This window comes from Sus scrofa, chromosome 3 (assembly GCF_000003025.6).
Source record: "Sus scrofa isolate TJ Tabasco breed Duroc chromosome 3, Sscrofa11.1, whole genome shotgun sequence".
Lineage (NCBI taxonomy): Eukaryota > Metazoa > Chordata > Mammalia > Artiodactyla > Suidae > Sus > Sus scrofa.
The window spans coordinates 69,383,125-69,397,116 of NC_010445.4; the positions used below are offsets into that span (position 1 = coordinate 69,383,125).

At 36.3% G+C, this 13,992-nt stretch overlaps 1 protein-coding gene across 6 annotated transcripts in view; it reads right to left on the reverse strand.

Annotated features, from left to right (window-relative positions):
• Positions 1-13,992, reverse strand: part of ALMS1 (ALMS1, centrosome and basal body associated protein) — a 163,302-nt gene that overhangs the window by 129,383 nt on the left and 19,927 nt on the right. For 4 of the 6 annotated variants that reach the window (XR_002342571.1, XM_013996028.2, XM_021087373.1 and 1 more), the window contains 3 exons: positions 7,646-7,841; positions 3,501-3,618; positions 17-2,132 (listed from right to left, as the gene is read on the reverse strand). The exons of 1 other annotated variant lie outside the window; for it this stretch is intronic. Coding sequence is in view for 4 of the 5 variants with exons in the window: in XM_013996028.2 (XP_013851482.1) it covers positions 17-2,132; positions 3,501-3,618; positions 7,646-7,841 (2,430 nt within the window). In the remaining variant the exon portion in view is untranslated. The remainder of the gene's footprint in view (positions 1-16; positions 2,133-3,500; positions 3,619-7,645; positions 7,842-13,992) is intronic. One more of the 6 variants, XM_005662465.3, reaches the window with a different exon arrangement.

The window sequence follows — 13,992 nt, forward strand, 5'->3', positions numbered from 1 at the left end:
CATCTTATTGTCTCACCTCTCTTTGTAGTTCAGCAACTCTTTTACTGCATACAACAGCATTTTCATCTAGGCTACAGCATTCAGCAGCATCATCCAAAGTACAGATGTCAGATTCAGCCTTCCCCTGCAGGCCCTCTACAAAATAGGAGTCATTTTGCATAACTGTATGTATAGTAAAACTGGATTTGGCTCCCATAGGCCAAGGAATTTCACCTGGGCCTATATTAGCTTTCAGCAAGGTCTCTTGGCCGACTGCAGCTTTCGCATCACTGATTACTGGTAAACTACCTTGTGACTTTGCATCACATGCCACCAAGTTTGCTGAAAAGCTGCCTCCTACAGCTGCAGATGGACCTTCAATGATGTTACTAGAGTTTACATTCTTACCCAAAATATAGTTTGAGGAATCTGCAACTTCTTCAAATGTTTGCGGCTTTAATTCTTGTAAAACCAAAGAATCTGAAGTCCATACTTTCATTGGATAAATAATGTTTGAAGATCCTAACTTCTCTGCAAGGTCAAGAGCAGAAACAGACTTTATCTTCCCAATGGGAAGAAATAGTTCACTGTCTGTATCATCCTGAAATAAAGCTGACTGTGTTTTGCCAAGATCAACAGCCTGTCTGACAGATTTTTCACTTAAAGAAGAAGACTTAAGCTCTGGAATAAGAGAAACTGGCTTAATGAATATTTCCTGAGGAGCAGAGGGGAGTGATTTTAAATCAGGATGCCAGTACAAGGAGCTATCACCATTATCTTTTTTATACAACGATGGTTTTGAAGCTACTGATTCAAACACCCCAGGAGTAGACTGATAGCATGAATGATTAAGTTTATCAAAGAAAGAATTTTCATCATAATTTAATAGGAAAAGATCTGGATTTTTTTGTTCACTTTTTTGGCTGTCATTTGTTGAAGATTTACTGATGTCAGTTTGGATTTCATTTACTGTACTCTCTTTCTTGGAAGGCTCAATAGAGGCAATAACTGCCTGAAAAGCTATATTTTCAGTAACATCAACATTTTTCCCACCAAAAGCTGAAGTCGCCTTCTGGTCTTTTTCTTCTTGAAAATACAGTTGTTCTGCTGTCTCATCTGAGTTGGATTTACTAGTCTGAAGAGGACCAACAGAAGCCTCAATCATAGAGCTGTCATGCCCCCTGCAGAGTGTATGTCCTTCTGACACTTTTGCAGAATTATCAGGAAAAACATTTTCAATATATTGTATTTCTGAAGAGCTGGGATGCATGCCTGAAAACATTAAAGTATTTCTGTTCTCCTTTAGTTCAAAACATTGAGATACTCCTTTCCCCAGATCGTCTTCATCTCTTTCATAACCCTCCAAAGAATCCATCTGTTGTTTCACCTCACTCTCAGTGGGAGCTCTTAAATAAACACTCTTAGAATGACTATCAGGTGTTAAGGGAACCCCTCTTCCTCCTCTTTCCAAAAAGCAATGCAAGAAAGAATGTGACATTTTATTGTTAAAAGGCGGAGTAACTTCATGTAAAAAAGAAACATGGTCCTTACTGATTAGACCTATTTCTGGGTGGTGTGAAGCTTCCTGCTTGCTCCATGGCATATATGAAAAAGGGGCACTAAAACTGTCACTTGCCTTGGGAATTTTATTTTTATCAATTAGGTCAGATGAATCTGAGTAAGAATCATGGTCCTTCCTGGTTAAATATTTTTCTGACTGTTGTAAAGCTTCCTGTTTCCAAAACTGCGCATATGAACAAGAAGCATCAAAACTGTCACTTCCTTTAGGAGTTATGTATTCATCACTTGTATCAGATGCAGCTGAAACATCAGCTAAATTTGTTCCTGGCTCCTGTATAACTTCTTGTGTCTTCCATGACATATATGAACAAAGAGCATCATAACTATCAGAGTTTTTATGGGTTTTCAGTTCATCGAGTGTATCAGATGCAACAGTCTCTTCTTTAGTTCTTTGTTCTGGAGTTAATAAAGATCGCTGAGACTCGACAGCTTCACTACCTGTAAGTGGGTGCTGGGATACACTAAAGCTAACTAAGTCTGAAGCTACTTCTGAGGCTGCCTGGAATAAAGCTTCACTAACTTCCGACGGTCGAGAAAACCATTCAGTGTCTTCAGACTTACCAGGAATTCCCCTGAAAATATACAATTAAAAATAAATAAATAACATATTAAAAATATTTATTTTTTTAAATACTAACATAAAAACCCCCACAAAACTGCTGTCACTAAATCAAGGTTATTTGAAAGTATGTTGAAAAACAAAGTCCTAATTTCAAATTCCTTTAGGGTGGTTAATGACTGAACAAAACAAATTTTTTTGTAAATAAAAGGTATATTTTCTCAGACTTCTCTCAAAACAATATTGCCCCCCAAAATGACTCTTTAAATAAAAAATTCAAACTTTATTACTAAATATGCGTAATTTGGAGTTCCTTTTGTGGCTCAGCAGTAATGAACTTAACTAGTATCTATAAGGACACAAGTTCGATCCCTGGCCTCGCTCAGTGGGTTAAGAATCCAGCGTTGCCATGAGCTGCAGTGTAGGTTGCAGACATAGCTTGGATGTGGTGTTGCTGCGACTGTGGCACAGGCTGGCAGCTATAGCTCCAATTAAGCCCCCAGCCTGGGAACTTCCATATGCCACAGGTGCAAGCCCTAAAAAGACCAAAAAAAATTGTAATTTATCACCATAATTTAATATTTATTTAACCTGCACTAATCCTTTTATTAGTCATTATGCTTCTGAAAACCATTTAAGTGATCTGTTCCCCAAACAAAACAGCAACCTAATCACTGAGACTACTGTGTATAGAACACTTTTTGTAAAAGCAATTTTAAAGTAATATGTAGCATAAGGGCAGAGGTTTATACTCTGTAAACATTTACAGTTTTTAAGTATCATTTTTATTTCTAAAAAAAGAAAATACATTCTTGGATAATTTCAAATATGATTTAGAGAAGAGAATTCCAGACCTGTCTCTCATTATGACTAAAGGGCATTAATTTGGAAATTGTTAATTTGATATATCTATTTAAACAATCTTATAACTTCATATTTGCACCTCCTATAATGTAAGGGGATATAACTAGGTTCATTTAAAACTGGCTGACAAAAATGAGAATGCCAAACAGTTAGTGACCATGAAATAAATGCTTTTTACAGATTGGGAGTAGGGTGATGGTCAGTAAAAAAAAGGGGAGATTTATAAGGAAAAAAATCTAGTATGCCTTCTAAATTACAGTATGCCTAAAATGCTAGAATACATTAGAGATTGTTTTAAATACACTACAGTCACTTGGCTCGTCTTTACACATGATGACTGTGCCAAATTAATGAGCATCATGTCTTAACTTAGGACCCTTTTACTACCTTCAGAGTGTGCACTCAGAATATCTAACTCCTACCTCCAAGTCTCGACTGAAGTCACTAATATTAGTAACAATTTAGAACAAGAAAGAGCAGAACGGTCACATGCAAATAAAAAAATAAATCATCTTACCTCAGACGTGCAAAATCTAGTTCACTTTGGTGAAATAAAGAATCAGGCCCAAACTCTTGATCTTTTGTCAAACATGTCAGCAAAGGCAAATCAGGAGAAGCAAAACTGTCTTGTATGACTGCAAAGTTTCAAATATAAAAATGCTAGGAATGCTGAAAATTAACTGTTTAGCTTACATAATACTTTGAAGAACCTAAAAATGCTGCCATTTGAAAGTCTCCAAAAGCATTAATATAACATAGCAGCAGCAAATACCATTTATTAATAGCCTGACAAGATCCAGGCACTTAACATACAATATTTCAATTAATCCTCATAATAACCTTGAAGCATAGGCATTACTATACCTATCTTACAAGTGAGGAAACAGGACTATAAAACTTTAAAAATATTCAGTAATTTCCTCACATTCAATTAGCTTAAGGAGTTCCTATCTTGGCTCAGCAGAAATGAATCTGACTAGTATCCATGAGGACGCAGGTTTGGTCCCTGGTCTCGCTCAGTGGGTTACGGATCCGGTGCTGCCGTGAGCTGTGATGTAGGTTGCAGACTAGGCCAGATCTGGCATTACTGTGGCTGTGGCGTAGACCAGTGGCTACAGCTCTGATCCAACCCTTGGCCTGGGAAGTTCCCTATGCCAGGGGTGTGGCCCTAAAAAGACAACAACAACAACAAACAAACAAACAAAAATAGCTTAAATGCCAGAGTAAGATCTGAACCTACATTTTAGCAAGTGCTCTTAACCACTGTGTTTCTTCCCATCTTACATCAAAATGTGGTCCACAGGCTCCCAGGCATCCCTGCAGCATCCAGAGATGCCTGGGGTCAAAATTATATTCAAAATAATATCAGCATTTCATTTGCTTCATTCATTTTCATTCTCTCCTAAGGATACACTGGAATTTTCCAAAAGCTATATCACATCTAACAACATACTGAATGCAAAAGCAGATATCAGAATCTACCTGTCTTCTATTAAGTCAAGACATTACAGATTTTTTTTTTTAAGTAAAACAACACTATTCTTCTAAATATTTTTGGTTTGGAAAATAACTATCTTTCAAAAAAACTAGGTAATTTATATTAACATGCAATGGAGTTATTTTTAATGAGTTTATTTTAATTTCTCAGGTTTACTTTCTAATATGGGAAAACATCAATAATATACATTAACAAAGGCTCTCAATAATTTTAAAATGTGTCAAGGAAATTCTTGTGACCAAAAAGTTTGAGAACTATTGATTTAAAGAAAAAAACATCTTGTGAATTCCTAAATGCCACCTTAAATAAGTTTTATTATAATGTCCCTAAATATGTACAACTAGGTATAAACTCCTTACAGTGTTTATTATATTTATAAAACAAAAAATTAAATATTAATAGGAACAAAACCAACAGCATTCTATTTTGATATTAATTTAACTAGATGGGTGATGTTTTGCTAAAACTAAATTTGTTTCAATATGAATGTAATACTGATGCTGCAATATCCTTTTTCTTGATTTCAGAATGTCTTTAATAATACTATATACCTTCCCTATCACAACCCTTACACTCCTGTTTAATTCTCTGGTCTGTCTGCTTCCCACCTAGATTATCAGCTCCATGTCTGCTTTATTCACTGCCTAACAAAGTACCTGCTACACACAGCAGGCACTCAAAATACAATTATTTATTTACTGAATGGAAATAATACTTTGATTAAAAACAAAAAACTAAAATATAATGATAATCTTCATCATCAAGAACTAACTGGTATGGTTCCTATTTGGCTTTGGCTTAGGCTTACAGACTTCTTAAACCTTCGTAACAGAAATCTTACACCCCTCTAAGCAGCTTAGAGATTTTCTTTTTAAACAAAGACCCCATATTTCCTCACATTTGGACAACTGTTGATGGCTTGGATCATTCTTTTTTGAGATATCTAACTGTTCTGGCACCAGTCATCATCACGACATTTGCCATTGATAAGATACACCCCACAACGACTGTATTCAAGCATAACAAAACAGCAATGTTGAAATTTCCTTTGGCTATCAGATTCCAGGATCTAATCTAATAATTAAAATGTTCTATTTTATCTACAGTAAATAAGAAGCTGGAGTTACAAAACTTTATAAAATACTTTATAAGCCATGTAGCACTGTCTCCAACCCAATGCTAAAACTATTCTTTTTTCTTTTTCTTGCTTTTTAGGGCCACACCTGTGACATATGGAAGTTCCCAGGCTAGGGGTCTAATCAGAACTACAGCTGCTGGCCTACACCACAGCTCACAGCAATGCAGGATCCCCGATCCACTAAATGAGTCCAGGTATCGAAGCTGCATCCTCATGGATATCGGTCAGATTCGTCTCCACTGAGCCACAGTGGGAACTCCCTAAAACTATTCTATTAGAGAATTTTGCTTGACATTTTGCCATAACAAAATGTTTACATTTTTTCTGTTATATATAGCCTTTCCATTATTAAATGGTTTTATTAGAAAGTTCTTTTATACACCAAGTTGAAAACAGCCTCCCTATCAGTTATGTATTCCATTTTAACTTCTAGACTAGAGATTAGCAAACTTTTTTTTTTAATAAAAGGTCAGCTCCTAAAAAGGTTCAATTTTGTTGATCAGATATGGTGTCTCTGTCTATACTTCCCTTTCTTCTGGTTTTTATTTTGTTTTTTCTTCTTCTGCTGCAACTGCAGCATTTCGAAGTTCCTAGGGCAGGAATCGAATTCCAGCTGCAGCTGTGACCTACACAACAGCTGCAATAATGCCGATCCTTAACCCACTTCACCAGGCTGGGAATCAAATCCGCCCCGAACAGTGAACTAAGCTGCCACAGAGACAACCTGGGATCCTTAACCCGCTGTACCACAGTGGGAACTCCCTTGGTTTATTTTTTACAATCCTTTAAAACTGTTATAACCTTTCTTAGCTCACAGACAATACAAAATCAGGCCTTGTCCTATGGCCTGTAGTTTGCAGATTCCTGCTCTAGACCATTATACTACTCATCCCATGGCACTGTTATTTTCTTTCTACTGGATTGTCTTCCCAAAAAGGAAGTAGCTTTCATCTATACATCTCCAGCAGCAAACACACAACAGGCACTTAGTTATTTGTTAAATACATGAATAAATGAAAAATAAGCTGCTCCCTCTTTAGCATTAAAGTCCTTAAAATATTAGCAAAGTCTTCTCTTTTATCTACTATCATAGTTATCTCCTCCTACAAGAGAACTCTACTGTTGTCAATATCTTCCTTAAAATATAAAACTAAACTGACTTTGATGATCTGCATCACTGAATACACTGGCACTAATACTTTTACTTGGATAGCATTTGCTTGTATTTGACAAGAACTTGTTGAATTAACTCCTAATTTTCACTACTCAACAAAACTCTGAAAAGACTTCATGGTTGAATCCCATTCCCTGACAAGGTTAATTGTAAAGTATGTGGTTATTGAATTTTCTTCAACTTTTGAAAATAAAAATCTGAAGAAAACAGGAGCAACAAAAAAATTTGCCTGAATTATGATTTATGTGTGAAAAACTGAAATTATCATAGTGGCTAAGCATTCTTATATATCCTCAATAATCCAAAGTAGTGACAGTACAATTCTACCTCCTACCTTGACGATTTGAAAAGTACTAAAGTTTATCTTTTGTAAAGAGCTAATAAATCAATTCCTTATTAAACAGGAAAGCAACAAGATCTACTTCAGATAAGTCATTTAATCTCTTTCTCTCAAAGCTTCAGTCTGAAAACTTAGGATAATATATGCCTTAACTAATTTTAAGAATCTAATGAGGTAAGCATGAAGGTTTGCTTTTTATAGATCACGAAGTCTCCATGCTGAGAGAAGTAGTCAAAGGATAATATATGGTTTACCTCCAAGAAACACTCCACAAATTCAGAATTCAGGAGGAATACCCTCTAAAGAGGAAGTTATACCTTTTTGTCTTCTGAGAGCAACAGGGGGTGAAAAAATGAGGTGCAACAGCACATTTCACATAACTAGATAAACTACTGATTATAGTTCTACATCTCCTCAACTTAAGAAAGGATTCAGATGAAGATTTGCAGTCCCCCAAAAGTATTTCACAAAATATGAGGTATCACTACTAGTTAAAAATAAAGAGGCATTACCTAGCAATGGAGAACATAAGAGATCTCTGCTGGGCTCCTTCACTTGATTTTCTGATTTGGTCAATATACCCTCCTCCAGAGAAGGGAAGTTTGTCACTTCAGTCCCTTTCTCTCTCACATTAAACCTGGTCTGGGTAGTATCCAAGGTGTGGGAAGAGTCCATTTCTTGAGGAAGACAATGCCAAGATTCTGTTCTCTAAAACAACAATTTTGAAGGAAAACATGCTAAACATAAACTGAGTTACCATAGGTATTAACAATTAGATTAAAAGGTCCACTCACATAGTACATAGCTTCCTATTTCACAACATTATCATCAAAATTTGTATTAAAAAAAAAAGTAAAGCTGTTTGTTCTGTGTTTTTCTAAAACATTAATAGTTTTTTTTTAACCTTTTCCCATTACTACCCAGCTTTTAACATGCTGAATCACTGTCGCTTCTGCTATTCTTTAATAGTTAGTTACTTCTCATCATTAAAACAATGTGGTTCTTCATGATGAAAGCTTGCAATTTGATGATAATAAATCTGAAAAAAAACCTCCAAACCTAAAGCTGCAATACTCTCTGCATGTGACCACTTTACTGAATTCCAACTGGCCATACCAGTTTCTAGTAGACTTCCTTTCAGTATAAAACATCCTATTGTTCACAGGTAGTGAGTGGTTGGAGTTCCCATCATGGCGCAGCAGAAAGGAATCTGACTAGGAACAATGAAGTTACGGTTTCGAACCCTGGCCTTTTTCAGTGGGTTAAAGATTCAGTGTTGCCATGAGCCGGGGTGTATGTAGGTCATAGACTTGGCTCAGCTCTGGCATTCCTGTGGCTGTGGTGTAGGCCGGCAGCTGTAGCTCCAATTAGACCCCTAGCCTAGGAATCTCCATATGCTGAGAGTACAGCCCTTTTTAAAAAAAAAAGCACACATAGTGAGTGGTCTCCTTCAAATATTTACTCTTATTTTAATGGCATGATTCAGGATCAATGGTTCTCAAAATAGCGATGGGAAGGGTCAGTTTTTCCACTTCCAATTCATTACAGATTGATACTTTATTAAAATACTAATAATTAATTGTCAAAAATAGCAAAAAAATAAAAATAAAAAACTAGTAAAAAATAACTAGGAAAATGAAATTGAAAAGATATATAAGCCCAAAATACAAAACATAAATAAGCCTAAGTGTCCGACTTCTGGTTCTAAAAAACATCAACTTGCTATAAAAGTTTCTAAACACTTCCTCTCAATTCTTGTACTTATCTCTTGACAACCACTAACAAGCAATTCATGGATTGGCACCAATCCACAGACAACACTAAGTAGCAATGTTGAATTAAGTTGAATTAAATACTGATGGTAATCAGCTTTATAGGCATTTTCTTTTTAAAGTTGGCATTAGTTAATTATTAAGAATATTTTTCCTGGAATTCCCCTTGTGACTCAGCAGAAATGAATCTGATCAGCATCCATGAGGACGCAGGTTCAATCCCTGGCCTCACTCAGTGGGTTGAGGATCCATCATTGCTGTGAGCTGTGGTGTAGGCTGCAGACATGGCTTGGATCTGGCATTGTGGTGTAGGCCAGCAGCTACAGTTCTGATTCAACCCCTAGCCTGGGAAACTCCACATGCCTCAGGAGTGGCCTTAAAAGACAAAAAAAAAAAAAATCTTCCTATCATGCTATTATTCTTTTATTTCATTTTAAACTAGTTTGATTAGGAATGAGCACTAAATTTGATTAAACTATGTTATAGCATATGTTTTACCCAACTATATCTGATAAAATACAGCAATAAATTTCTTCCATTTCTTATTTAGTAGTGGTAGATGAGTATTTTAACATTTCCAAACACAGTCTTTAACATTAGTCATAATAAGATTAATCAGTATTTCAGAATGTTTTGCTTTGTTTTCTAATCTTGTTCTATATTTATTTTATATAAAGAAACTTGGTTTTCGTTAAAATATAAACAATTTCATCAGTGAATCCCATTAGCTCCAGAAACCTTTTACATAGCTGGTACTATTATAACATTTTCCATTTCCTTGTTAGTAGTTCTAGTCCCCCTGTATAAGCTTTGATAGGTTTGTATTAGGTAGTTTCATTAAGGCTTTTTTTTTCTTGACTGGATTTACTAGGAATATATAATTTTTCTATCTTTTTATAAATTTCTATCTTGAATTTAACAAGTTTACTATATTTTCTAACTTAGTTTGTTTTTCTCTTTGCCACGTTTCCTCTGCTTGCAGTTTTTCATTATTACAGTTTTTTGTTAAATTATGAATTCATTTGATTTTATATTTATTTAAATAAAATGATGAAACAAGGACATTATATTGATGGCAATCTACATGCTTAGATATATAATGTACTGATTTTCATTTTTTTATAGTCTATTACTGAAGTCTTCTTCCTTAACCAACTCAAATTTTTAAAAAAATATATAGGGTTTTTTCATTCCCAAATGATCCACCATCGATAAAAAGAAGATATATTAGAATGTAGAAAGATTTCACAAGCATTTTCAACAAGACTTGTCTTTAAGGAGTTAATTCCTGTATTTAAAATTCACTAACCACCTGCTGTATAGCACTGGGAACTATATCTAGTCACTTATGATGGAGCATGATAATGTGAGAGAAAAGAATGCACACATGTATGTGTAACTGGGTCACCTTGCTGTACAGTAGAAAACTGACAAAACACTGTAAACCAGCTACAATGGAAAAAATAAAAATCATTATTAAAAAAAGAAAAATAAATAAAATAAAATCCACTAACCAATGCTCCTGCAGTTAGTTAAAAAAAGTACACAACTATCCACTCCCTAGTATGAGTTATATAAATATATACAAAGAAAAAATATGGGATAGAAATACTCAAAAATATTAACATTACTCACAGTTCCCTGGTGGCCTAGTGGTTAAGGATTTGGTGCTATCATTGCTGTGGCTCAGGTTCGCTCCACAGCCCAGGAACTTTCACATGCCACGGGCATGGCCAAACAAACAAACACAAATCAAACAACAAATAAAACAGTAAAAATATTCAGTGTTGCCGTGGTGGCAGATGTGGCTTGGATCTGGCGTTGCTGTAGCTGTGGTGCAGGCCAGTAGCTGTAGCTCTGATTATACCCCTAGCCTGGTAACCTCCATATGCCATGGGTGTGGCCCTAAAAAGGCCAAAGACCCCCCCCCCAAAAAAAAGGTAAAAATATTCATCTATGTCTTGCAGGATTATTAAACAGTAGACTTTTGACACTCCAAAATATACCAATCCCATCTATGCCAGATAAATTAGTCCAACCCCTAACACTGAACTGCTATTGGAAACATGCTTTCTATATTTTTAATACTTGAAAATAAAAGGAAAACAAGAATAATTATTTTAATTGTTTTCTTTTGAGAACATTCTATTCAATAGAAGATAGTGGGCGAAGGAAAGGAATTCCAGTCATCTTATAATTCTCACTACAGCAAAATCTCAGGTCTTCCACTCATCTCTCAGGCCTTTTGACCAGGGTTTAGAGCCTGGTCCCACTACTGATGGGAGATGTATCTATTTGTTCTCCTTATCCATCCTCTGATCTCCACAGATCACTTAACCCTAGCTCCTCAACTGCAATAACTTCTTTTCTTTTTTTTTAAATTATAAAGTATAGTTGAGGAGTTCCCATCGTGGTGCAGTGGTTAATGACTCCGACTAGAAACCATGAGGTTGCAGGTTTGGTCCCTGCCCTTGCTCAGTGGGTTAAAGGATCCGGCGTTGCCGTGAGCTGTGGTTGCAGACGCGGCTCGGATCCCACGTTGCTGTGGCTCTGGTGTAGGCCTGTGGCTACAGCTCTGATTCGACCCCTAGCCTGGGAACCTCCATATGCCGCGGGAGCGGCCCAAAGAAATAGCAAAAAGACAAAAAAATAAAAATTAAAAAAAAATATAGTTGATTTACAACATGTGCCAATTTCTGCTGTACAGCAAAGTGAATCATACATATATATACATCTTCTTTTTTTATATTATTTTCCACATGGTCTATCCCAGGAAATTGGATATAGTTCCCTGTGCTATACAGTAGGACCTTGCCGCTTATCCTCAGCTACAATAATTTTATAATCTTATAGAAGACAAATATTCTATCACATTTATATACTTTTCATAATTCCTTTCTTATTAACTGTATTTCCCTCTTTACTACTCTGAGAGTTCAGTCATCCTTATAATCACTGTCTGTCTGGCAAACATCTCTTCCTTTCTTACCCTTTTCCCCCACTATCCTATTTGCCTGGCAAAAGCTCAGTCCTAGTTGAACCTTTTCCTGTCTTTTTTTTTTTTTTTTTTTTTTTTTTTTTGTCTTTTGTCTTTTTTGTTGTTGTTGTTGCTATTTCTTGGGCCGCTCCCGCGGCATATGGAGGTTCCCAGGCTAGGGGTTGAATCGGAGCTGTAGCCACTGGCCTACGCCAGAGCCACAGCAACGCGGGATTCGAGCCGCGTCTGCAACCTACGCCACAGCTCACGGCAACGCCGGATCGTTAACCCACTGAGCAAGGGCAGGGATCGAACCCGCAACCTCATGGTTCCTAGTCGGATTCGTCAACCACTGCGCCACGACGGGAACTCCCCCTTTTCCTGTCTTAATCCAAGCAGCAGCACACTGCTGAAGAAAGCACACATCCACACTGGTTTTCTTTTAGACTGATGACATTAAACCTCAAGGGCACTCAGCCCTGCCTGGAAATCCTACTCTATCTTCCCAGTAAGGTGACTGGCTAAAATGATAACTTTATACAGTCTCTCCTCAAAACTACTGAACTCCCTTTCCTCATTTTCAACTGATGACCTCATTTCCTACTTTAGTAAGTGAAGAGCAGGAGATGGAACTTCTTTATCTTCCTATTAAAGATCTACAACCTAACCCACTTTTTCATCCTGTGACTTAAAAGTCTCTCTGCCTATCAAAGGCCTTCCCATCTCATTACACTGTTTTTTTTCCAATTATTTCCTTCCTTTTTTTGGAGGGGGGGGAGACAGGAATCAGATCTGAGCCTCAGTTGAGACCTATGCTACTGTGGCATCATGGGACTGCGCTGGGCCAGTGATAGAACCTGTCTTCTGATGTGCAGATGCTGCAGAGACATCACCAACGCCATTGTACCAGAGCAGGAACTCCTCAATTATCTCCTTTCTATATCTCTTGGAGAGGAAAGTGACTCTCCTGCTTTCCTTCATGCATTTTCCCTTTCTATCGAATCATTCCTCTCCCCACGCAAACATACTCTTATTACTTCCCACCATAAAATAAAATTTTTCATAACTATTGTTGACAGTTCTTTTCTGCTTATTTTGGTGCTACGATTCCTTGGGTTATAACTTTTTAACCAATATAAAAAATAAAAAGGCACTCAAAACTCTCAATATTTTGACAGACGTGAATAGAGATGATAAATAAACAACAGAATAAACACAAGCAAATTCTGACCTAGGTTTAGGTCAAAATTTCAAAATAAGACACAAAAGAACTATTAAAAAAAATCAATAAAGCAATTTCATAAAAACTAAAACTTGTACTCTTCAAAAAACAAATAGGAGAATTCAAAGAAAAATCATGGACTGAGAAAATATCTGAAAAGTACATAAAGGACTTGCATCTAGAATATACAAAAAACTCAATGAATAGAACAAATCAGTCATAAAAAAAATGAGGAAGAGATTCAAACTGACCTCTTAACTAAGAAAGAAATATGGATGGCAAATAAGCACACAGAAAGATACACATTACTGGGAGTTTCTAATGTGGCTCATCAGGTTAGGGACCCAATGTTTTCTCTGTGAGGATGCAGGTTTGAAACCTGGCCTTGTTCAGTGTGTTAAGGATCTGGTGCTGCTGTAAGCTACAGCAGAGGTTGAAGATGCAGCTCAGATCTGGTGATGATGTGGTCATGGCGCAGGCCTCAGCTGCAGTTCTGATTTGACTCCTAGCCTGGGAACTTCCATATACTGTTAGAAAAAGAAAAAAAAAAGATAAAAAAGATGTGTATTATTAGTCATTAGGAATATGGAAAATGCCTATTAAAACCACAAGATACCGTAATATACCTGGAATGACTAAAATCCTTAAAACAAAAACAAACAAAAAAAAATTTTTTTTTTGACAATACCAAGAGCTGACAAGGATGCAAAGCAACTGAAACTCTTATACACTGTGGGGAATGCAAAATGGTACAGCCACTTTTGAAAACAGTTTGGCACTTTCTTATAATGTTAACCATACAGTTAACCACATCAGCCAGCAATCTCATTCCTAGGTTATTCACCCAAGAGAAATGAAACTATCTGTCTACCTAAAAAACCATACTTA